The following is a 24517-nucleotide window of genomic DNA, read 5'->3' on the forward strand; positions in this document are numbered from 1 at the left end:
GTATATATATATTGTTTGCATGTGTAAAGCCATAATATAATAGGCTGAAAGTCAAACCATGTATCACTGGCTTTCAACTGCATGTAAAAGGGAAGATCGACTATTGTTCCATACTTCAATTGCACTTTAAGAACTATCCATAACCCCTTCTAATACACATCTCCAAAACCAAGACCATCACTATTATCAAAACAGCTTGGGGACTAGCTTAGAAAAGCCAGTCAGCTTCTTAATATCAGAAATCCCAAACTCCTCTTTGGAAACCACATATGTTGAATTATTAAAAATTTGAGGTTTTTACACCATAGGAATAAAAATCTGAGTGATTAAGGTGCATAATTTTGAGTGCCAATCAGGAAGGCAGAAAGTAATGTCAGGGTCACATCCTCCAGCAAACAGCTATCAAGCCTCCTACGAAAAAGATGTGGCAGATTTATTTACTTTTTGGGCAAATGCAATAGGAGAACCAGAAGCTGCGTAGGACAGAGAAATTAAGCCAGAGGATGAATTTCACTACATTACATGCTTCACACTAATATTCTGTGTGTACTCTTCTACGCCGTGATGTGACGCTACAAGGTATTTCACAGAAACATTGGCATAACTCACTGTGTGGGTCAACTATGAGCTGGATAAAGGGAACTAATTAAGCTGGTTTACAGTCTTCACCAAAAAAACTGTTAGAAACAAATACTACCACCCCACAAACCAGATCCACATGCACTAACTGGGGAAGTGAGAAAAAGGATCAAGTAGCAACATCAATACCTTAAATAAAAATTGCCAATTTGCAACACCAGTATAAAGCTCGCACTGTATTAAGTGCATCCTTACACAAAAGTTCAGGCTTCGTCCACTTTTAAAGCAGACACAGCACTAAGTATTCATGCAAGGAGCGTACACCGTCTTATATGCTATGAACTCACACTATAGCTTACTGAGCACCCGCTTTTCTTTCTAGGCAAATCCTACATAAGTAATTCCCGACCTTTTATTCTTGTTAGGCCCTGTCCTCTCCTACTGCCTTTTTTTTTTTCCTCCTCCATGAAATTCAAATTTCCCTTCTCCTCCTACTACAGGCTATTGGCCACAACATGTCTGTATTTTTGTCCTTCTCCTCCCCTCACAAAATTGAGCTATCAAACCAAGAGCATCTCAACTCATTTTATTTCCTGAATTTCCAGCGTGGTGTTTTTCTTTACTCACCCTTCCCCTTTCTACTCTATGTTTTCCCCTCATCTGTTGTCAATGGATCCCTAGTGCTTCTGGTGACACCTTTATAAAAATACTTTTCCTTACCAACACTGCCAACTGACTGCCTGTTGCCACAGAATCTGCATGGAGCAACAACCTGCAGCAGCTTCCAGAAGAGAAGAAATAGCAAAAATATTATTAGGAAAGGAAGAGAGAGGAAGAAAATACAAATTCATTCGCCATGAGAGATTAGCAACAACCCTTCCTCAGATCAACCAGGGTTTGAAGCAACTCTGAAGGAAGGAGCAAAGGGTGGGTTGTAGGGTCTAAACTCCCCAGGTAATTTGCAATCGTAGGGTAGAAAACAGTTTGGGGAAAACTCATGGCTATGGATAAAAGACGGTTAGAAGTTTGCTTGGTGTCCTGGTTTTGGCTGGGATAGACTTAATTTTCTTCATAGGAGCTAGTATGGGACTATGTTTTGGATCTGTGCTGGAAACAGTGTTGATAACACAGGGATGTTTCAGTTATTGCTGAGCAGTGCTCATACAGAGCCAAGGGCTTTTCCGCTCCTCACACCACCCCACCAGCGAGTAGGCTGGAGGGGCACAAGAAGTTGGGAGGGGACACAGCCGGGACAGCTGACCCAAACTGACCAAAGGGATATTCCAGACCATATGACGTCACGCTCAGCATATAACGCTTGGGGAAGGAGCAGGAAGGGGGAGACATTCGGAGTTATGCCATTTGTCTTCCCAAGTAACCATTACGCATGATGGAGCCCTGCTTTCCTGGAGATGGCTGAACACCTGCCTGCCAGTGGGAAGTGGTGAATGAATTCATTGTTTTGCTTTGCTTGTGTGCGTGGCTTTTGCTTTACCTATTAAATTGTCTTTATCTCAACCCACCAGTCTCCTCACTTTTACCCTTCTGATTCTCTCCCCCACCCCACTGGGGGAGAGTGAGTGAGCGGCTGTGTGGTGTTTAGTTGCCGGCTGGGGTTAAACCACAACACTTGGTTAGGACTGGGTTTTTTTGTTTAAATCCAGGTCAGAATAATATTATGGGCAACTCACAAAATATATGTAATTCTGTATGGAGAGAATAAAATGTTACAATACGTGACCTACTTGTTAAACCCAAAGCACAACATGGCAAACATCACTGTATTTGTACATTCTACTTTACAAACTTTTATACTGGCAAATTTCTGAAAGAGGGAGTATTGCCTATTTTCCAGTGGCTCAAATAGCAGAAGATACAGATCAAAGAAAACTGCTAAAGAATCCCTATATGGATAACCATATTTCATCTAGAAGACACTGCTTACCTTCAGAACGCCAGCTGTGGTGGCAATCTGAATTAGAAGGAACGTGCAAGGAACTGGGTGCAGCTAACATGGAAACTTGGTTTTCTTCCCCAGAACCAACTGTGGCTTTGAGGGAAATAATGCACACTTTGAGAATGCACTGCTGATGAAACTATACCAACATCAGTCCCAAAACAGTCTGAAACATGCTCTCCTTATAGAAACAGTAACCACCTGGAGCTCTGTCAGAACAAAGTAGACTTTGACAGTGGCTGCAGTGGAACCTAAGGAAGATAGATGGCTGTACAATGTTATTTCTGTAGCTTAAGGGCAAGTGTGTACAGACACTTAAAGCAGAGAGGAAAAAGAAAGAATGCAAATTCTTTGGTTAACATTAAACTGAGATTGCCATTGCTGCTCTGCCTTAAAGGGAAAACACCACCCATACCAGTGGAGAGCACTACAAGGGAGGAATACTCTATCCAGCTCACTACCATAATTACCAGTTTATGTCTTGAGATTAGCTTGTACTAAGCATCCCTGGATAGAAGGGATTTTCAAACAATACATGTTTATGACATGGTGCTCCATCAAGTATAAAAGGTAATTGGGCCATCCTGGGGTATTTGGAGTTTGAGTCCTGTGTCTACATAAACTACTCTGTAACTTCATGACTGACAGGGGAAGAAAGCTCTCTATGTTCCACCACAGAGTGTATGTAAAAATAAAATCTATTTATTTATAGTATTTGGCTCTAGATGGAAGTGTGAAGTTAAAAATACCTTCAGGAAAAGGTTGAAAAATGTTTAGGGTGCAAAATAATCTTAGAACAGCCAATTTGGGTCTCCACTGAGAACCACCCCTGCTGTGGGCAGTAAGAGCCAACCATCACCCAACTCTCTACTCATCCCTACAGCAGTACATGACAACACAGGGCATATGTCTGATGCACACAGAGCTTTCAAAGAAAATCTAGCATCAGGCAGACACACACTTACAGACATGAAAACCAACAGCTTAGCAGGGCTTCAAAATGGCACATATGTGAAACATCACCTTCCAGTTACACCGTATGCATAGTACATCTTTAAATACTGACATGACAATTGAGCAGTCAGGGCCTTGTGAGACATTTCAAATCAGTCATATAGCTTGCTCTCTTAGCTTCTTTCACCACTCTGGCCATGCAGTCCCCTCCTAGTGTCAGCCAGGAGGTGAGGGTGTATTTGCCTTCATTTGGTGCTCCTCTCACCATGCTGAAAGCTGTAGCTCCTTTTGTTTTTAAAGGTGGGAAAAGGAAAGGGCATGCCATCGCAAAAAACTCTGCCAGGAAACATCATGGTGACAAAAGCTATCATTCAGGAAAAAACAAGCTTTTCCTTTCTTGAAAACAAATACCACAAAAAGTATTCTTGCTATCCATGACGTGATCTTGCTTAAAGCAAACTACTGATATAAACCAGCCTTGGAATATCTGATGTATCTTGACCCATAATGCAATGTCCCTCCCCTTGGAAACAATGCAAGCAACTCTTTTGACCACAAAGCAGTCACCATCACCTTGTTGACTATATGATTCTATAATGATCGATCTCTTACAAGTAACACCCATGTGTTATAAACATCAGCAGAAACTTGAGAAACCAGATCCTCTTGTATTTCCATCTCCCCTAGACTCAGTATGGTATTTACTGTAGCTCAGTGAAGACCTGCAATACTATTTTAGAGAGGATACCGAGACTTTAAGAATTGATTTTGTTCCAATTTGGCACAAAATGCAAAACGTTTTGAAATCCTGCACAAACAGAAAGGATTATTGTCCACCTAATTCTGGGATACTCCAATTTATGAGAATAATGTACGACCAAAGCAGAGTTCAACAGCCAATGCTACATTTCCTGGAGCTATGAGAGCTACCACAGCTACACAATGGCAAGTCAACCACTGCCTTTCCCTGGCCCCAGGACCCCATGATGCACAATGACTGCTGAAGTCCACCAAGTACATTCTCCATTGCTACACATCTACCTCTGCCATTGATACAGTGGGGCTGGTTTGGGTTTGGGTTTGGTTTTGGGGGGTTTTTTGTTGTTGTTAAGGCAAGGCCCTCTGAGTCATCAGAACTAGAAGGGGAAGAGAAGCCAATCTGGGGTGAGAAAGTAGAGGAAAGAAAGAAGGTACCATTCATGGACTACTCTGTCACTGTCGAGGCTTGTTACAGAGGTAGCACTTAAGCAAACTTCACGGACAGGTGAGAGGAAGAAAGAAACTGCTTTTGACGAATAATCTAGGATCCACATACCATGCACTTTTTCTTTTCCTTCCAAACAGAACTGTTTAAGTACTGTTTCCAACTAAGCACAAAACCTCAAGCCATCAGAAAAAGTTTCCAAGATAGCAGTACAGTATAATTTTTGAGGAAAATTAACAAATGGAAAAAATGCAATGTTCCTGCAGGTTGAAGGTACCTGAAGTTCCTGAATCCTCTGGATAAAACCAACACTTCCTTCTTTTATTCTCTGAAGTGACATTATCAATGTTCTGCTAACCTTATGTTCCTTAATTAGCTATGCTTGCTTTCGTAGACATTCCAGTTTTATACCATCTACAACATGTTTTCCACACATGCACCTCTTTTTGTCAAATACAACTTATTGTTAATCCTACCTGCTACTAGTGGACAGTACAAAAGGATAAGGAAAGAGTAACTTTACTCCTCTACTGAAGAAATGACACCTATGTAAAATACCTATAAATCAGGAATTCTTTCAATACATACGAGAAAATATTGTTCTAGCTAATAAGTACTCTAATCAGCAGTTAATTATTTGTGTGTGCATATAGAAATATAAACCCATTGTATGGCTATCAATATATTCTCATGTGTTACATACGCCTACAAATATATTTTACACACTTGCTTCATCAACAGAACAGGCTACTCAGAATGCCATTACGGAAAATATTTGTAACAAATCTTTTCTCCAGACGTGCTCCTTCCATCTTTTTGGCACTGAAGACTGGAAAACTTTGTCTTGATATGTTAAAGTTTGTATGAATAGCAAACCAGAGAATTCAATTCAAGTTCAACTTCTGATTTAAAAAACAAGTTATGTTCAGCTTTGTGTGTTATCAAACCTGAATATGTATTACAGAGATAGGACTAACACTGTAATGTCAATCTTTGCTCAGCTGAAGTCACAGTCAAAAACTGAACATCTACAGAATCTGCTGAAAGTGACAGACTGCACTTTCATTGGGAAACAGGTATTTAGTTTGTTAAGAAGAAATTAACAATAATGTTCTTGGACAACAGCACCTGAGCATACACTCATTACAGCGTATTTATCCAAATCCCAAATTTGGCCCTAAATCTTAATAGCCCTGCATCTAAGTGTAGCTTAACACTGTCTTGAAATAAAACTAGGGTAATACATCATACAGAGAATAACTTACATATTCATTGCCTAAATAAAAAACACTTAAAATTTTGTAACACGTTACAGTAAAATACACTAGGTTTCTGCAGAAAAAGAACATTTCTTTCCTACAAACATTCAAGTAGCCGCTAAGCTCCAGCACAACATATAAACACATACCTTTTTGTAGCAGAAGAAAAAAACCACAATTTTATGTAATTTCGGAAAATCACTCGCTTGCCACCAAACTGAAAAGGGAAATGTGTTTCATGTGCACAAACAAACTGGTGAAAAAATCGTTACTTAATATTCAGGTTACTTACAGATTTGTTGTCCAGCCTGCAAGATCACCACTGTCCATAATAAGGTGATTTCCATCCAGGAGCCCAGGGGGGCTACTAGAGAAGGCAGGTGTCGGAGACTGGGAAGAAAGAGAATCCATGCTCCCGGTTGGGGTGTCTTCTCTGGGAGAGCTGTGACTGTCAGCTAGAAAAGAGACCGCAAGTCAGAAGGATACCAAAAGAATCTTCTCATGAGCCAAAGGAGCTGCTTTGGTAACAATGTCCTGAAATATATACAAGAAGAAACCTTATAGTCCCATCTTCACAGGATATTTTGGAAGACGAGCAATCCCCCAGCATTTCCCCAAAAGGTACCATTGCACAATTTCCTCCATCATTATCAGAAGGCTATCTTCACAACACAATGTATTCCCGGCCCTCTTTTCAACATGTGTTTTATGTGGATGAAATGCTAGATTTTAGGGGTTATTTTTAGACAAATGCATCACTTCAGATAACAAAACAGTTTAGGCCATACACATTTGTGTGTCTCTCTAAAAACACAGTCTCTAAAAACAATTTAGTACACATTTGAGGAAATGATTGCTCTCAAGTACCATAAGCACAATCCTATCAAACATGAAACAATGAAATTTAAAAAGGTCAGAATAAGCAAGAGATCTCTAACAAACACGCAATACCCAAGAACGTTACTTTTATTACTCCTTTTTAATGGTGTTACTTTTAAGAGAACTCATTTTATTCTGGTCTACTATTTGTTTTCATAAGCTACTCTTAGAAAATCACTCAGGAGGCAACACCTTCAGATATGATTGCTCAAGAAAACATTAAAGGAACACCATTGCTATCCCATGGATGTTAAGAAATTACCAATGTGTCACAGCACTCACTGCAAACCATGCTGACACATCTAGCCAAACAGCACATTCTTCACTGAAAAGCTAACCTTCACTCACATAGCTTTTCCCTTTTAAATTTTTATTTAAACATCAGCTGTATATGTTATAAGTTTTAAAGGAGGTGTATGAAACAAGGACCGTTGCAAACATTAAAGCACAGATAAGCCCACAGTCTCGAATGGGGCCTGTGGCTGTTTTCAGAATATTAGTATTTAACAGTAACAAGGGTCATTTCCAGCCACCCTTTACAAGGCTCCCTGCATCCTTTCGTTTCCTCCTCTGTCCATCCTGTTCCCACTAGTACTGGTGAACATGGCCCACAGCTCTGCTAAATAACATCACAAAAGTCCCTCTAGAATGGATTAGATGCCGCTGACCCCACAGTCTTGGTAAAACAGTTCTGCTCCTTCAGGGCCAAAAGCTTTGCGGAAAAAATGAACCACCAAGTCCTAACACAGCATCACAATAATATGATCAAAAGTTGTTAAAATATCATGCTTGCTTGACAAGCTATATCTCCTATATACAGTACTATAGAAGACAAAGTCCTGTACAATATTACTTTCTACTTCTAAGTGAATTGGCATCAGCACAGCAAACCACCGAGCTTAATTCTACTCCATCAAGCTAAGCAGTATGGTTGCAATGATGTCTTTATTATTTTTTCTTAATTAATTAAAAATGCAACAACAATGAAATGTGGACAACGAAAAGCCATCTTCACTGGATAAAATCCTTCTCACAACTTTATTACTGCCTCAACCAGTTCAATTCCTCCTGCTTCAAAAGCAGAAAGCTAACGAAGCACTCGCCCGCTTCCCCAGCCATCTCGTCCTCACGCCCTCCTAGCAACTCTCAGAGAACAACTTCCCTGGAGAGTAAAATGACATACAACTAAAACCACCAAAATGATAAAAGTGATCATCTGGAAATTTCTCCCTAAAGCAGCTGCTAATTTAAGGATCTAAATTAGCCTATAGTATCAAAGTATGGTAAGCTCTGAGGAGGAGAACGTTAACCTGGGAAAAGAGAGTCACCTGCACTCCAGCCCAATCCTGCTCACCTTGCACCTCCTCGCTGCACCTAGGCCACGATGCTGCCGCTCACGTTTACATGACATGGCATGAGAACCGTAGGAGTGTCAGGTAAAAACTAATTAATTACATCTCATTTGCAGATGTATGTGTCACAATGATAAAGATCTGAGAGATCAGACAGTAATTTTACTTTATAAAGAAACCGAATTCCTTAAAACTAAATAGACTTAAGTCCTTTTAATTCATCAGAGTTTCTTTTCAAAATAGTGGTATTAATGCAACCCAGATTATCAAACTGCGTACACTGTATTAGAAGGCCACGTTTACCTCAAGCGTTCACTTAACGTTACTAAAACAGCAATAGAAAGGAGTATTAATCTGTTCTTAAATATTATGAATATGACCAACTCACCGCACCTCCGTACAGAAAGCAGACATTTTTCTGTTGAATCGTTTCTCAGAGCACATAAGAGAAAGTAAAAAATACTAAACACTTCAGTCACGCACAGTAGAGTCTACACTGGAGACTGCAGTATACAGGCAATTGCATTTGACATTACCGTAAATGAAACTGTGTGTTAAATCTCTCCTCAAATTTTACTTCTTCCTTCCCTTCCTTCCTGAGCCAGTATTTTCTCATGGTCAATACCGCATTGCACTCTCAAGAATAAGATCAGGTTTTGAACACTTAAAAACAAATCAGGTACTTAAACAGGAAAATGCCTGCTAAATTCTATGGGATTAAGTGAACACCCTCTAAAAACACGTTCAAAGATACTTTACATTTCTGATGTTTTCAATTATCTGTTTTTGTAGAGTAAAATAATACCTTTATTCAGGAAAAGGCAATTCTGTATAACTGCAAAAACAGATGACTAATGATCATCTAGCAGATTTTCATGATTAAAAACAATATATGCTCAAAACCCAATTCTTCGAAATACAGCGTCATTGCTCTAATTTCAACAGTACAAAGATTTCACCCTGTATGTTGGTGACAAAAACTTCTGCTAACTTCAGAAATTATAGCAATTCTTGTACAGGCAGAGGCCATTGAATTGTATCTAGTTATCTCTCGATTAAGCTTAACAACCTGCTTTTGATTAATGCCCATCTCATGCTGGGCCAAACTGTATCTTCCAAAGAGTCTTTGAAGACATCAGCAGATGATAAAGGATTAATGCATGTACCTTCACTTTGTTAGGTTTTATTTTCAGGCATGACCCATGTAATATGCCTTGCTAATAATTATAGTATCTCTCATATCCGTTTTTTGTGCCATGTGAAGGTATTTAAACGATGTCCTTTAGAAGGAGAACACTAAATCTCTTACTGTAAGGGATTTTGCAGTTTTGAAATCATGTACCTATTTTATAAACCTGTTACAATTTCCCAGAGCTCTTTCTGAAGAGTGTACATCAGATCTGAATTCATGATTTTTTGTTGTGGTCCCACAAGTGCCACACTGAGCATTAAGTCCACCCCTTACTCTTACTCATCAATCCCCTGTTCTTACATCCAAGGCCGGCACTTTTTTGCCATGGCTTTGAATTAATAGTTTATGGTGAGCTGATTGCCCACTGTGACTAACAGACTTAGCAGAGTCACTGTTTACAAGGATGCAGTCCTCCATTCTGTAGCTATAGGCTACATTTTTCCTCTAAAATCTGTAAATTTTTTTCTCAATACAACAAAGCTTATTTTCTTTGAATGGGTGCAGCTTAGCACAGGACTACAACTCCTATGTAACTACCACTGTCATTATTTGCAATTCCTCCTAACTTTGTCCCATATGTAAATATATCATCAAGGATTTGTATTTGCCTTTATAAATACTGCTCTACATTAGCATTCCTCCAGTTTCTTCAAACGTCTTCAGCATGCTACAAAATGTTTTAAAAATTAACATTGCCAAGCCATACAACCCCATGACCAGAGAACTTTTTCAGGACAAGTTAGATGGTTTCATATTACTCAGAATATTCACCTTACAACAGGCCTACCTTTGAAGTTTTCTGCTTGATCCTGCTGATTATAAATCCCACATCGATTCTCATAGCTAAGTTCTTTTTAACAACTCTTCAAAACTTGTAATATATATTGACTGCTAGCTATTTCCTCTTTTTTCCCCCACTGCCCTTTTCCTGTATTTTGCTTTGTGGAGCCAGTAAAGATCCTAAGCTGCTGGAGATTAAAAAGCCTTTAAAGTTTTGACATGGTTTGTTTGTTGAGGAGTGTGTTAAGGACATTGCTGGAATTGAATCAGCTTTATGGTTTTCCTTTTACCTCAGAATTCAGGGGCTCCCTAATATCGGTAGCCTAATATTTTTACTGTTTCCCTCCCTTCACTCTCCTTTACCTCCAGCATTGTTCTCCAGTGAGCAGCATTGTCAGGTTTCCCAATTCTACGAAAAGGCTGACTGCCACATTGGACTGACAGGTCCTTTTGAAGAGGAGCTCCAGAAACTTCCTATTCTTCTTTTCTACCACTTGAATTCTAATGAGGTCTTACACTATAAAGTAGGGAAGGTGTGATTTCTTTTAAAACTCATTTATATCATTCTTTGAGCATACAGTTCAGTGTTCTTGGTGCCTTCATTTTATCTCCCTAAAAAATGTCAATCTCCCTCCCTTTTCTCTCCCATTACACTCTTATCCTTGGGTGCCAAAGAGTGCCAGAACAGATGAAGGACATGAGGGTTCTCAGTATAAAAGCAGTAAGTAAGTCTGTATGACATGTATAAATTTTTGTCAACATTCCAGGCATCAACTCTTCACCTTTTCTTTGTTATATTTGTGGGAAGCCTATGAGTGCCTTCGGCCTTCAGCTTGGCCATCTTTCTAGAGGTGCCACCGAGCTGCTTCTACAATTCATCTCCTCATCCTACACAAATAGGCATAAGATCCAATTTTACTCTCAACAGAGTTAAAACTGGTTTTGCATTCTCACCACCTTTTGCATACTATTTAAATTTTTTGACTGCTCAGATCTTTTTAAACTGTCACCTAAATTATCTTCTTGTTTCACTGTTCTAATCACAACACTCATCCAAACCTTGAAGCTTTCACTGTGCCTCTGCAACAGATACCCATGCTTTGCCTTTATGGCTGTTCATATTTCAGACCAGCCCTATCTAGAAAATAAGATAGCTTAGGTTGATCCTAACCATTTACTGGTTGTGCCTAGCTGGTACTACTTACTATTTGGTTTCTAACCCCAATGTCCTTCCTCCTTCCCCCCTTCCCTGCCTCATGTCAGCCCTTCTCACAACAAAAATTCCCCACAAGGTAAGAAAGTACCTATATAGACTAAGACTTAACTCATCTAGCAATTCCTCTTCCCTCTTGTCTGGATGAGCCTCAGATAGTAAAGGCTCTCAGGCACTCCATACCAGAAATCTGAACTCAGCTTCTACCTAACTGAACATGACATGCCTCCCAGTTGCCTTTTTTTCCTCCTTTTTCCATCTGGCTAGTCTAAGAATATTTTTTGTTGGCATCCAAAGTTGAAAAAAACCTAAATACTTTGGCAGTTTCAATAATCAGATCTTTACTTTACTCCAAGAATTCTAAATAAGAAAAAACATTTGTAATAAAACCTACTAAAACCAGAGAGCTAACACTATCAGTTACTTGCTTGAGTGACAGAGTTTTCTTCCAACTTCAGCTTAAGTAAACTAAGAGAGTTACATACTTTACTATTAAAAGAAAGACTAATCTTTAACATCAACATTACAACCAATGTCTATAGTTCAAGGGTAGCCAGAGGATGAAAACAGTTCATGGAAGTGAATGTTTCTGGAGTAAATCAGGAATATATGATGGTTTCCATTGAGATACACAAAATGGGCAGAACAGAACTCTCGTCTATGTTTTAAGTGGTCATCAGATACACAAATAGTGGCAAAATAAGAGGATAAAAGGCATGTCTTATTCCACTTTGACAGTCACACAGGTCTAGTCATAGACAAGGGATGATGAGGAGGATTACTGAGGAGAGTCAAGTCATCTGTTTTTGAGTAAATTAAGACACTGTGTACTTTGTTCATCACACCACTGAAACTGATCAACAAAATTATTACTCGCCTCCAGACTACAGAAATAGTGCTATTTAAACACTTAAGTTTCTAAACTAAGGTGAAATCACATAAAAGCAAGCTAATAATGATCTATTATTTGGTTAAAAATAATCATAGAGAATGCTAAAACTAAACAAGAGAGTTATTTCACTGTTCCCAAATAATGGGTACTTTGGAGGTCAGATTCCTTTAAACGCTCAGAAAAATAGCTTTGTATTACAGCATTTCATTATCAAAAAGTATCCATTATCCTCACTGTGTAGCAAATCCTACACACTGCAGTACTGCCTTAGTATGCAGTTAGTTCTTACATAAATCTAGACATCATAGACTCATACACCCTAAAACCAAGAGCTTTCATGGAGCAAATGGACAGCAGACAGCCCACACATCCATCAGTTTCATGCTATCTTTCAAAACATATGCAGTAAGAATTAGATCTCTATGCCAGCTATTTTTTTCTCTCAGACAAAATAATTAACACAACTATTAGAGTTGACTACAGTTTTTTCCTAGATAAAGACCAACTTTGATATATTTTTCAAATGTGTGCATGTACAAGCATGTTTATCGTAGGCACAAAGTAGCTTTCCTGTAGAAAGATTGTTTTTCCCAACTCCATAATGATTCAGATATGTCAGAAAAAGGAGGAAGTTGCACTAGACAGATTTTGCCTCAAGACTGTCTGATGCAACTCAAGAACTGTAGCCAGAAAGGTGAGTGTCTGAGCTGGGGCTAGGAAAGGGAAAGAAATGTGCTCATCTGCAAGTCACTTAGGGGCAAGTGGAGTTTTGGGACCATGCCCCTGCCCTCCTCCTTTTTGGTACTTTATTTCTAAAATGCAAAGTTCAATTTTTAACAAGCATCTTTCTAGACATACACTTAACCTGTAATAGAAAGCAATTATTTCAATAAATATCTCCCTCACTGCAGGTCCTCTCTCAAAGTTCAAGAGAAATATTGCTTGGATTACTTCTTTATGTCAATAAAATCTCAAAGACACACAGAATTGTAGGTAAGCCTTTCACTGAGCAAGCTAAAACTAAAGTGGGTAAAGAATTACAATTTATTCCTCAAGCTGTGGAAAAACCAGTTCAAGACAGACTCAAGGATACAAGATTGGGGAGTTAATTTATATCACATAATTAAATTTTGAAACACAACAGAAATCAGATACAAGCATGCAGAGGGGTTCCTCTTTTGATTTGTGTATACTATGATAACAAGAGCAGTATCTAAACTCAAAGATTACTCATTTTTCACCAGAGCTTGCTTGGCAGGAAACCACACACAACCTCCAGCCTTACCAGGCTGGCCAGACGCCACACATTAATTTCATGGCTGAAAAATGCAGTGATGAACTGAAGCTACTTCCTGAAAACTCTGACAAATAGTAAGATAAACTGACTGTCCCACAGCTTTCATAGTTTTTTGGTAACACTGAGCATTTGGGGTTTCCATAAATCTAGGCAACATTTACCTATGGTCCACGCCTGTATTGAAACCTACCAATGGAACAGCTCTAGTCTAATCAATGAGGATGAGAACCATGAAAATCCAATGCAGATCAAAAAGGGGTACAATGCTATAATAAGGGCTAAAAGTTCCCTAATTCAGCAGCACTTCTTAAATGGCATAAAAAACTCCAAAGTCCATGAAAATATTCTTCCATGTTTTCTTTTCTGTTGTGTTGGCAATTCAGCCACTGATCAGCTGGAAAATGTCTCTGTAAGGGTCCTTCCACCCCCCAAAAGGCAAGGTGTACAAAAACTCTTTTCCTGAGCTGTCAAACAGAGATAATACTATGCTGTTGTCTCCTCTTCTCTGGCTGCTTAGCTTACTTCACTTGCAATTACTTCCCATGACTTATTAAAAGGAAAAGTTTCTTACCCATAATTCCACAACCCATGGTGGTACTTGGATAACAACAAAGACTAACTGCTCTCACATTGCGTATGTGACAGGTCTGTCATAAGAAAGCCACTCTGAAACATTTTCAGTATGCTGCTGACACTTGGCTGTGCCTCCTTCCTCATTTTGTTCACCTCTCTCCTTTTGCCGTAACAGTGACTTCAACAGAAGGATGGATGAAGCAGGATGCCAATGGCTTATTAAAAAGCCTACTGAAAACTAGCCAAGCAGCCCTTACGGAATTTTTATCAGCTGTTTTAACTGAACATCCAGGTGACACATTTGTGGAGGAACCTCCTAGTCTCCCAGCTAACGATTTAAAAGGCAGCAATTAGGAAGACAGATTTTGCTACCTCAATATAGTTAGGTCAACATTTTCTTCCATGCCTGGATTCTTCTACCACTATCCATACTGCTGACACTCTGGGGTTAGATGTCTGCAAGTGCAATTTTTTTTTTTTTTTTTTTTTTTTTTTTTTTTTTTTTTTTTTTTTAAGAAAACACATCTGGCATGGGCTCAGGGTTGGACTCAGCTGCACTGTGGAAGGGAGGCTGTGGAGATGGATCAAGGAGGCTGTGCAGCACACAGGCAGCAGCAAGCAGTGTTAATGGCCAGGGAGATAGAAGAAGTGAACACGCTCATTATCAGTGAATTTGCACCTGTTACAGAATGACAGAAACCCACTTGCTCAGTGGGATAACCAAACTTGCCAGGCACCATGCATCTTCTTGCTTGCAGATTCCCACTAATATGGTCTCTGAGGCTAATTCCCTTGGCCCCTGTCAAGTAGTCTTAGATGAGACTGCAATCCTAGCCAAGCTAGTCCCACCATTACTTCTCCACGATATCTCCTAAGTACTCCTCCAATCTCCCTGTTGGTTCAGCAAGTTGCAAGTACAGCTGGGAAGGAAGGAAGTGATAGTAATGTAATTCACCTTGCACTAAGTGCAACTTTCAAAAGAAGAAAACAGAAAATAAAAGGGCAAAAGAAGAGCAAATAGGAAAAAGACTTCCAGAAGCTAATGGAAGAACAAGAATACATTTTTCTTCTGACCAAATGAAAAACACTGACAAGAGTGGGAGCAAAACAGGAAGAATCATATTTTCTAACTTACATATAAGCCTTTCAGAAAGTTCACCACCTCCCCCTTCCAAGACCACCTCTCCTATCCTTGTCACCAGTGAAGGAAAGTACTCCATGTGAGAAAGCATCTTGTTCAGAGAAATTCAGCACACTCTCATCCATACGAAACCGACTGAAGAGCTGAACACCTTCAAGTCTTCTTTCTACTTATACTCGTGTGCTGGGTGAGAGCATTTACTTTCAACCAACAGAAGTTGGCCAGGGCACAGCTGGCATGTAGCAAAGATACGTCAGTGACTTCCATGCCTGGGATTAATGGCTTTTAGCATGCCAAATTGGCCTTCTTACAGTATTATGTGCCCTTGCATGTCTGTGTGCAGAAGGTAGAGAATTAAAGAGATGAAGGATTATTACAGGAGATCAGAGATTTTTAATAATGCCTGGCCTCAAGGAAAGACTGACCCTTTCTCCTGAACTCCCCATTCCTCCTTTAAATCCAGATTTTAGTTTTAAGTCAATTCAAATTCCCTTTCCCTACACCTGACTCCTGTTGCACACGTGTGGATGTGTTTACTTTGAACATTTCTACAGCCTCTAGATTTCATATACTGAAAGCAGACAAGCACTGGTGATGATACAAAGGCAATACTCACACCAACCATGAAGATTTGACACACATCATTTGAAGGGAGGTAAAAGTTTGGAGATGTTTACTACATTATGACAGTTAAATTTTATTTCAGATAACTGTGCAGCAGGTAGGCTGTAGCAAGTAGATTACTCACAGGTGTAACAATGGCCAGACAATGTATATTGTGTACACAAAACATGGACCAAAATTATTCCATACCTCTAAGAAAGTAAGTACCTTCTATGGAACCAAAGCTTTCCAAGCAGAAGTTGATTATCTGTTAGCAACTGGGACCCTAAACATACACACTATTACCTAAGAAAAAGCTTCACCTTTACTGGCAGTAGCTCAAAAAGACTTTTACCTTGTATAGCACTCATCCTGCTCAGAGCTATCAGGTGGAAAAAGCTGTGATAGATTGCACAGAATTGCAGGAACTATTCTTGCAGCAAGGTGAAATACAAACTATCTTAAATTCTACATAGCAAACAGCAGTCATCCTAATCTTCCCCTCACAACTAATCTTGGTGCACCTATTTTGTAACAGCATAGCTGTGTGTTCTGCTCAGCTGTTAACAATAGCTTTGTAAGCAAATGTTGCAAGCCCTTATGGCTTTTTGATATGCCTATGTAGCTGCTTTTCTTTCCATTTCCCCTACTATGTGCCAGGTTACAGAAACACTTCCAAGCAGCGGATTCAGAAATAGAAAAAGTTCAAGGCCAGGTTTCACACCTGCAACCTTGCAGCTCTGGGCTGTTCCAACTCTGAAGACCAGTCTCCTTATTATAAATCCAAGGCTTCCTCTAACATCCAGGTTTTATGTTCAGTAATTCCAAATGAAGTTTATGGTTTTTTTACTTATTTGTTTGGGGCAGGAAGGGATGGGAGGAGGAGGGAGAGGGAATACTGCATGGAAGCTATGTAACCATTACATGTATCACATCACTTTGATGAAGTAACTTAATTGAATGCCAGAATAGTTGATGCAAATTAATTTATCATCCAGTTTAAGACACTGTCTCACTCTGATTCCTACCAAAAAAAAAAAAAAATCAAAAAGAGCTACTCCTATTCAACACTAACATACCATTCATACTTTGGCTTCTCTAAATACTTCAGAGGGTAATACAAGTTAGCACAAAGTTTTAAAGGGTTAAGTAGCAGTTCTAATTTTTATTTCTTTTAGAATTCTAAAAACATAATATTGAGTTTACAGGAGTATCAGAAAGCTGTTGCAAACATCCTATATGCCTCCTGAGTTCCAGAGTGGGGGCATAGGAGACAAATGCCTGAAAAACAAAACATAGAAGCCCCCCATATGATACTAGTGTGCTATGTCCATGTATGTGCCAATGAGAAATTTTGGCACCTAGAGGGTATCAAACAGAATAAGGCATCAGCAAGCACTGTGGCTTAAGTAGTGTATTTTGGTTTGTTTAGGAAACAAGTTGTTCTGTAGTTCGACAAATTGCCACGCAAGACACATTTCTCGACTCCAGGTGTGATTTATGCAACTCATGCTGACTCTGTTCATTTTGGATGGACTGCATTATACTGCCTACCTTATACAGGACTTTTCTTGCCATGTTGCTCTAGTAGCCCTGCAAAATATTCTAATTCTAATAATCTCTAAGTCTCTGGCACAGAAAAAGATTAAACAAAACAAAACAAAAAAATGTTTAATTTGCTACAAGACAAGAAAAGTATATAAAATTAAAATAAAATTGGGAGGGAACAAAACTCTAACTCTGCATTGCCCTCTAGAAGAAATATAAACAGATATATTGATATGTACTGACTGTCTAAATGGAAAATTAAGACCCAATGACATTTTTAGAAGAACAGGATAAACAACTCCCTGTTCTAGCTAACAGTCTTTCTCTCTCTGCATAGAGAGACAGAGAGAGAATGCAAAGTCGTTTGTACATAGCTGAGACCGTAAGCCACTGGAGTTTCTGCATTGCTACTTAATTCACCCTCAAATTCATTCAGATGGGGAGGGGGGGGGCGAGGGGGGAAGCAGGGGGGGAATAAAAGCTATTTCCAGAAAAAGAAAAAAAAACCACCAAATCCCATGTCTTCATTTTAGAAGGCAAGAAAACTCTGGAAATGATCCTAATGTAAATCTCAGACAAATGTGCATTTTGCTGAAATGAGAACTTCGGGTTTAGGCCACGTATGAAAGCAGCTCAGAGCTCCCCATTAAGTCTAGCTCTACTTGAGACACCGAGATGTCAAACAACTTCAGAGTGAAAATTTAGTAACTGGCTTGCCACAGAGGAAAGAAGTTGTAAGAAAAAACAGACAGTATCATCTGTGACTTAAGTTTGTCTTTCAGGAAATGAAGATCCTTACAGTAGTAAATATAATACTTGAATTGTTTGCAAATAGGTTTAATCATCCAATTGCCACGTACAAGGAAAATCTATGCACTATCAGAACTCAGTACAGCTAATCACTAGAAGGCAAAATAAAGATTTTTATCAAACATAGTGTGTGTTCTCCAGCTATTATATCTATCAATATTTATGTCACTTACAGCCCTTTCTGGGTGGTTGCTGCATACACACTGTGTGCAGTCAAGAAGCTTCCCAACTGCAAACGTGCTTTTAAAAAGAAAATCTGGCCCAAACCCTGCATTTCCAATTCAAGCAGTGGATTCTGAAGCCTGTTAACTCCCTAGAGCAGCTGATAGTTAAAGACTTGTTTCCGCTTTTCTAACAATTTCCTGGTTTGCATAACAATCCTAAAAGAAACACACTCAAGAAGTTTTCCAGCACAGAGAGGTTTTGTCTCCAACACACTTCTAGTTTCAAGGCATAGAAAATATTTATATATAATTACAAAAACTTTAGAGATATATTTGTCTACAAATATATTTACATATAAATATGTATCAGCTACGTGGTTTAAAACAAGATTATGATAATTTTGCCATATCCAGGAAATACAAAACACTGGCTTATGCCTGGTGCATAACTCATGCCATTGTGAATAAAGAGGGGGGAGGGAAGGGGTTTAATGTTTAATTTCCTGTTAAAAACACACACAGGATAAAATCTTCCAAAAAGCAGTTATAAAACATGCATTTGTTAGCCAAGAAACTAGGTAAATATGGAACGAAGCCCAGGCTCACTTTTATTCCTCCCCCCCCCCCCCCCCCCCCCCAAAGAACAAAGTAACTGGATGCCACAGCACGTATTTGGAGCCGCTGAGCTCTACTCAGCAACTAGATAATTAACCAGCCTGGCTGATTTACGCACCCTGTATCCATTGGGGTAGTTCCTCAGATAATGCAATGACACAGTTGAGCTCAAGGTACTGTATTGCCATGTATACTGCACATGTGCCAACCAACCATTATACCAACTACTGACTACCTTACTGACACAACTATCTGGCTAAACACAAATAAAATAAGCATTAGCATGCAGTCGGGACCTACCAACAGCCAGTTTCTAGCAACAACAGATTGAGAATACCGCTAGCTGGAGACACTGCACGAGATATTTTTTTAGAAGTAACAAGGGGAAATATTATTTTCAGATCGCACTGAAACTCAGTGACATCCATCCTGGAACTGTGACTTCACCTGCAGCAATTCAACCTTCATCACAGTTCTACTATGCATAATGACTGTATTGGGTTTGCGTGGCAAGGTTTTGGTAGCTGGGGTGGCTTCTGTGAGAAGCTGCTAGAAGCTTCCCCTATGTCCCATGGAGCCAATGCCAGCCAGCTCCAAGACGGACCCACTGCTGGCCAAGGCCGAGCCCATCAGCAATGGTGGTAGTGCCTCTGAGGTAACATATTTAAGAAGGGAAAAAAAGTTGCTGGGACAGACAGAAACTGCAGCCAGAGGGAAGAGTGAGAACATGTGAGAGAAACAGCCCCGCAGACCCCCAGGTCAGTGAAGAAGGAGGGGAGGAGGTGCTCCAGGCGCCGGAGCAGAGATTCCCCTGCAGCCCGTGGGGAAGACCATGGTGAGGCAGGCTGTCCCCCTGCAGCCCAGGGAGGTCCACGGTGGAGCAGATATCCACCTGCAGCCTGGGGAGGACCCCACGCTGGAGCAGGTGGGTGCCTGGAGGAGGCTGTGACCCCGTGGGAAGCCCGTGCCGGAGTAGGCTCCTGGCAGGACCTGCGGACCCGTGGAGAGAGGAGCCCACGCTGGAGCAGGTTTGCTAGCAGGACTTTTGACCCCACCGGGGACCCACACTGGGAGCAGTCTGTGCCTGAAGGACTGCACCCCGTGGAAGGGACCCACGCTGGAGCAGTTCATGAAGAACTGCAGCCTGTGGGAAGGACCCATATTGGAGAAATTTGTGAAGGACTGTCTCCTGTGGAGGGACCCCACGCTGGAGCAGGGGAAGGGTAAGGAGTCCTCTCCCTGAGGAGGAAGGAGCAGCAGAGACAACGTGTGATGAACTGACTGCAACCCCCATTCCCCGTCCCCCTGTGCCGCTGGCGGGGAGGAGGGAGAGAATTTGGGAGTAAAGTTAAGCCCAGGAAGGAGGGAGGGGTGGGGGGAAGGTGTTTTAAGATTTAGTTGTATTTCTCATTGCCCTACTCTGGTTTGATTGGTAATAAATTAAATTAATTTTCCCCAAGTTGAGTCTGTTTTGCCTGTGACAGTAATTGGCTGAGTGATCTCTCCCCGTCCTTACCTCAACGCATGAGCCTTTCATTATATTTTTCTCTCCCCTGTCCAGTTCAGGGAGGGGGAGTGACAGAGCGGCTGCGTGGTGCTTAGCTGCTGGCTGGGGTTAAACCACAACAATGACATATTAGGTTATTCTACAACTCACCACACTAGAACTCCCAGACAAGTACCAGATTTCTGTATGATATGTATCAATTACAGCCTCTAACAATCCCAGTTTTTCTCTTTGTTGAGATGCCCAAATTAGACAAAAATACGGACTGTATTTAGGAGAAATTAAACGTTTATAAGTTTGCAACAGTACCACTGTATTTTTGGATCTTACAATAAAAATAATCCACCAAATACTTTCTGTCTACTGTGTTAGGGTCAAGGTCAGGTCCTCAGTGCACACCTTGCAGCATGGAATTGGAGAAGTTGTGGTACTTCTTGTGACCTGCTGGGATCCACATTCAAAATTAGATGTAAACAACTCTGTGAGTGGCTTCACAACTCTGTGAGTGGCTTCAATTTTGTTTTATTTTTCAGATGAGGATAATTTATTATTGTAGATATAGCTCAACAGCTTTCTTAGCTTTTGGTAGCATATTATTCAAATTAACACAGCTTAAGCTTTTTAAATAGATGCACCTTAAACACCTTCTAGTCAAGTCATTTAGTTTCATATTTGATGCAAGAAAGGAAAGGCGAAGAGATTATACATCTCTCTGGTGAAATAAATCTGATGGCAGGCATGCTGAATTTCTTGCAGACTCTTTGTAAAACAGGCTTTGAGACAATAAACAGCCCTGAGTTTATTTCTAAAACCTGCAGTTAACAGCTGTTGTAGGTATTTGTGCTTTTTCCTTAAGAAATCAACCACTGTTGACCACTGATTTAATGACAGTTCATCAGTGAATCTCATACAACTTCATGAGTTCGAAATTTTCCTGTTTATTTTCACTTGCTGATAACTGGACTTTGTGCCCTGATCCCATGATTCTTCATGTGAAAAGACAATTGACTAACAACATTAGGAGGGAAAAAGGGAATAGGGTGGAGAAAATCTGTAACACAAAATGAGCCCTGACTTGCCTTCTCAGTACTGTACGTACCCCCAAGCAATGAAATTTCAGGAAAATGATTATGTTTCTGGCCAACAGTCAGAATATAGAAGATGTTATACACCCTTTGCCTCACTGTATGTTGCTACTGCAGACTCCATGCAAAAGCAAGATTATCATTTTTCTTTGCTTCTCAACAGTAAGGCAAGTTTAGAAGTATTTACTGCTAGTTACATGAAGGTATTAAAGATTCAAGTGAAGTAGTAGTATTCTCTAGTGCAGTGCTGACCTGAGCCTTTAATCCAGATGAATTTAACTGTAGAGTGCATTAGCTCTTCTCATAAAAGATTTGCTTTAATTTTAGTTCTCTCTCCATTTATCTTATGGCTGTGTAATCTTCAGTAGAGGTCAAAGAGATTTCCCCAAAGAAACAGGAGCTGCTTCTTTTTTAGAGGGGAAAAAGCATATTTAAGACACTTCATCATACTTTTAAACATATGTCACAGGACAGTGCTCTCTATGCTCTCCTTTCTCTGTAGCTCTCCTTGCTTCTTTACATGTTCCAAAACAATTAAACGAGCATGCATGTGCATGCACACATACAAATGAAACATGACATGAAAACACCTACTGAAGATAGGATACACAGCCCATCTGCTGCAAATACTGAAATTACTACTAACGTCTTACCATCATCCAGCTCAAGACAAAAATTGTAAACAGCCAGAGGCCTCTTAATACGTTGTCCTTGTCTTCTTGACTGCCTTGGTGGGGCATTTGGAGGAGATACTGACATTGAGATTGGCTCAGGGAAAGTGGCATCAGGCAGGGTTTTGAAAATCTGCAATCAAGAACACAAAGGGTGTTAATTATTTATCATGAAGAGCAACCTGTGTAATGCAACTGTAAACCATTATCAAACAACATTTGTTTTGGATTTCATTCAAAGCAGGCAGGAGCCAAAAATCCATTCCTTCAAGTTTGGGAGTATGCCGTGGGTTTTTAATGAGTGCTTTTAAAATAAATAAATAAATAAATATAATATGAAAATAAGCAAGAGCACTGTCTACACATTAACCGAGCTGCAAATCAGTTAATCCAAAGACAAAATATTTGCAGCCATGCTTGCCAGCTAGGATGGAGGGGAAGGGGAAAAAGGGGGATACTAACTTTATGAACCAGTAACCAAAAAGCTTTACAGCTTTAGCTAGGACCTATAATTTTGCCAGAACACCCATTTTAATTTTCAAAACTTGTGATATCATTATAATATCAGCCATTTTTAAAAAACAAACATACTCTTGAAGAGAGCAAGGGGAAAATTTTGAGGGGAGGGATTTTTAGTGAAAGATAACATAGTAACATACCAGAGAATTTTTTCAGTTAACTATTACATATGGAGTCACATTTATATTAAATTATGATATTCACAAAGACACATATAAAAAGGATTGCATTTCTTGTAATCATTTTATCTTTTGAGTCATGACCATTAGCATATTGTCACTTCATACAAAATACCATGTCATTTCTCTCTGGATTAACCAGCCATGCAGATTTGCTCAACCTCACAGCATTTCTACTTTAACTGTCACATACAGGGTGCAGTCTAATGATGCTGATTTACTTCTAGAAAATTATCAGTATGCTGACGTACAATTTAACAGCAGCCTTTTACAAGTGATCATGGCAGATTCACATGAACAAATTAGTTTACTATGTATTTCATCAAAGACAAACCAGCAGATAAAGAAAAACACAAACAGCGGCTGTACAAGAAAAGCCCTGTGTCTGTACAGCACCTTACAGCAATACAATATGGTAATATAACAAGATATAATGAAACAGTATATGGTGTTCTTTTACTCTGCAACTTTACATTGCCATGTATCTGTATAGGAAATATTATAAAGAGGAGACTCACATGAATCTTCAAAGGAGAAGCTTTTTATGAAGCAGAAATTCATGCAGAAAGTATAAAGAGACACCACAGATGACACATTTTTGGATTATTACAGTACATGTCAGGTGCAGCATGAAGCTAAAAGCCAGCCAGGCTACTCTACAGGTGAGAAAAATGCCATAAGCGTCCTGTGGTAAGGCGCTCAAGACATCATGTTAAAAGTATAAGAAACGCTACATGCTGGCCTGTTAACCCTGAATATTAACATGTGTAGAAATAAGATGACCCAAGAACCCACATATATACTGGCTTACAGCCACTTAATCATCACTCTCGTACTAGCAGGTAGAAGACTGAGCTGGTACAAAGTAATCAGAAACACCATTTTCCATGAAAACTGTGGAAGAATGATCATATTGCCAAAACCGGGCAGCAGTGGGCCAGAAGCCTACATATAGTGTGCAAAGGAAAGCTCCACTGGAGCTTATTCCCAATAAGTGAATGTTGCTGTGGGGGAGGTAAAATGATGCAATTTGAACTTCCCCATACCAGTGTTAAGAAAACTGGCTCCCACTCCTTCACATGCCTACGAACAAGGGATTACGAGAGCGTGCCAAAATAGTGCAAGGAACTCTCTAAAAACAAAATGTTTATAAAGAAGAAAGGAAACAGTCCAACCTGGTTCTCCCCAGTACAGACACAGCAGCACTCTCAGACAGTGACAAAGCTCTAATTGTGCTCAGAGTGCTAAAGCCAATTCTTAAAACATGATGCAACATATAATAATGAAATCTAATGTGCACCACCTACATGGCACTTGGCTAACAGTACCACACTGCCCCCTTATGTGTAAATACAAGGCTAGATTGAGCAGTTTTAGAGATAAATATTTGCTTCTGAAAAATTCAGAAGTACCAAAACTTTAAATGCCATCTTTTCCGTGGACTAAGTGGTGCATTTGGGCTCTCTGATAAATAACTCTCTGCCAAGAGGTTTCAGCATGTTGTTTACTATGTCACATTCCGCAGCTGTGTTTATTTGTACAGC

At 39.8% G+C, this 24517-nt stretch overlaps 1 protein-coding gene across 1 annotated transcript in view; it reads right to left on the bottom strand.

Annotated features, from left to right (window-relative positions):
* The window catches only part of ARHGAP10 (Rho GTPase activating protein 10), a 154170-nt gene that overhangs the window by 19166 nt on the left and 110487 nt on the right, over positions 1-24517 (bottom strand). Inside the window, exons 19-20 of the mRNA XM_030006584.2 lie at positions 22258-22408; positions 6246-6408 (exon numbers count right to left, since the gene is read on the bottom strand). Of these exons, the coding sequence (XP_029862444.1) occupies positions 6246-6408; positions 22258-22408 (314 nt within the window). The remainder of the gene's footprint in view (positions 1-6245; positions 6409-22257; positions 22409-24517) is intronic.

Source organism: Aquila chrysaetos, chromosome 1 (assembly GCF_900496995.4).
Source record: "Aquila chrysaetos chrysaetos chromosome 1, bAquChr1.4, whole genome shotgun sequence".
In the NCBI taxonomy this organism is placed as follows: domain Eukaryota; kingdom Metazoa; phylum Chordata; class Aves; order Accipitriformes; family Accipitridae; genus Aquila; species Aquila chrysaetos.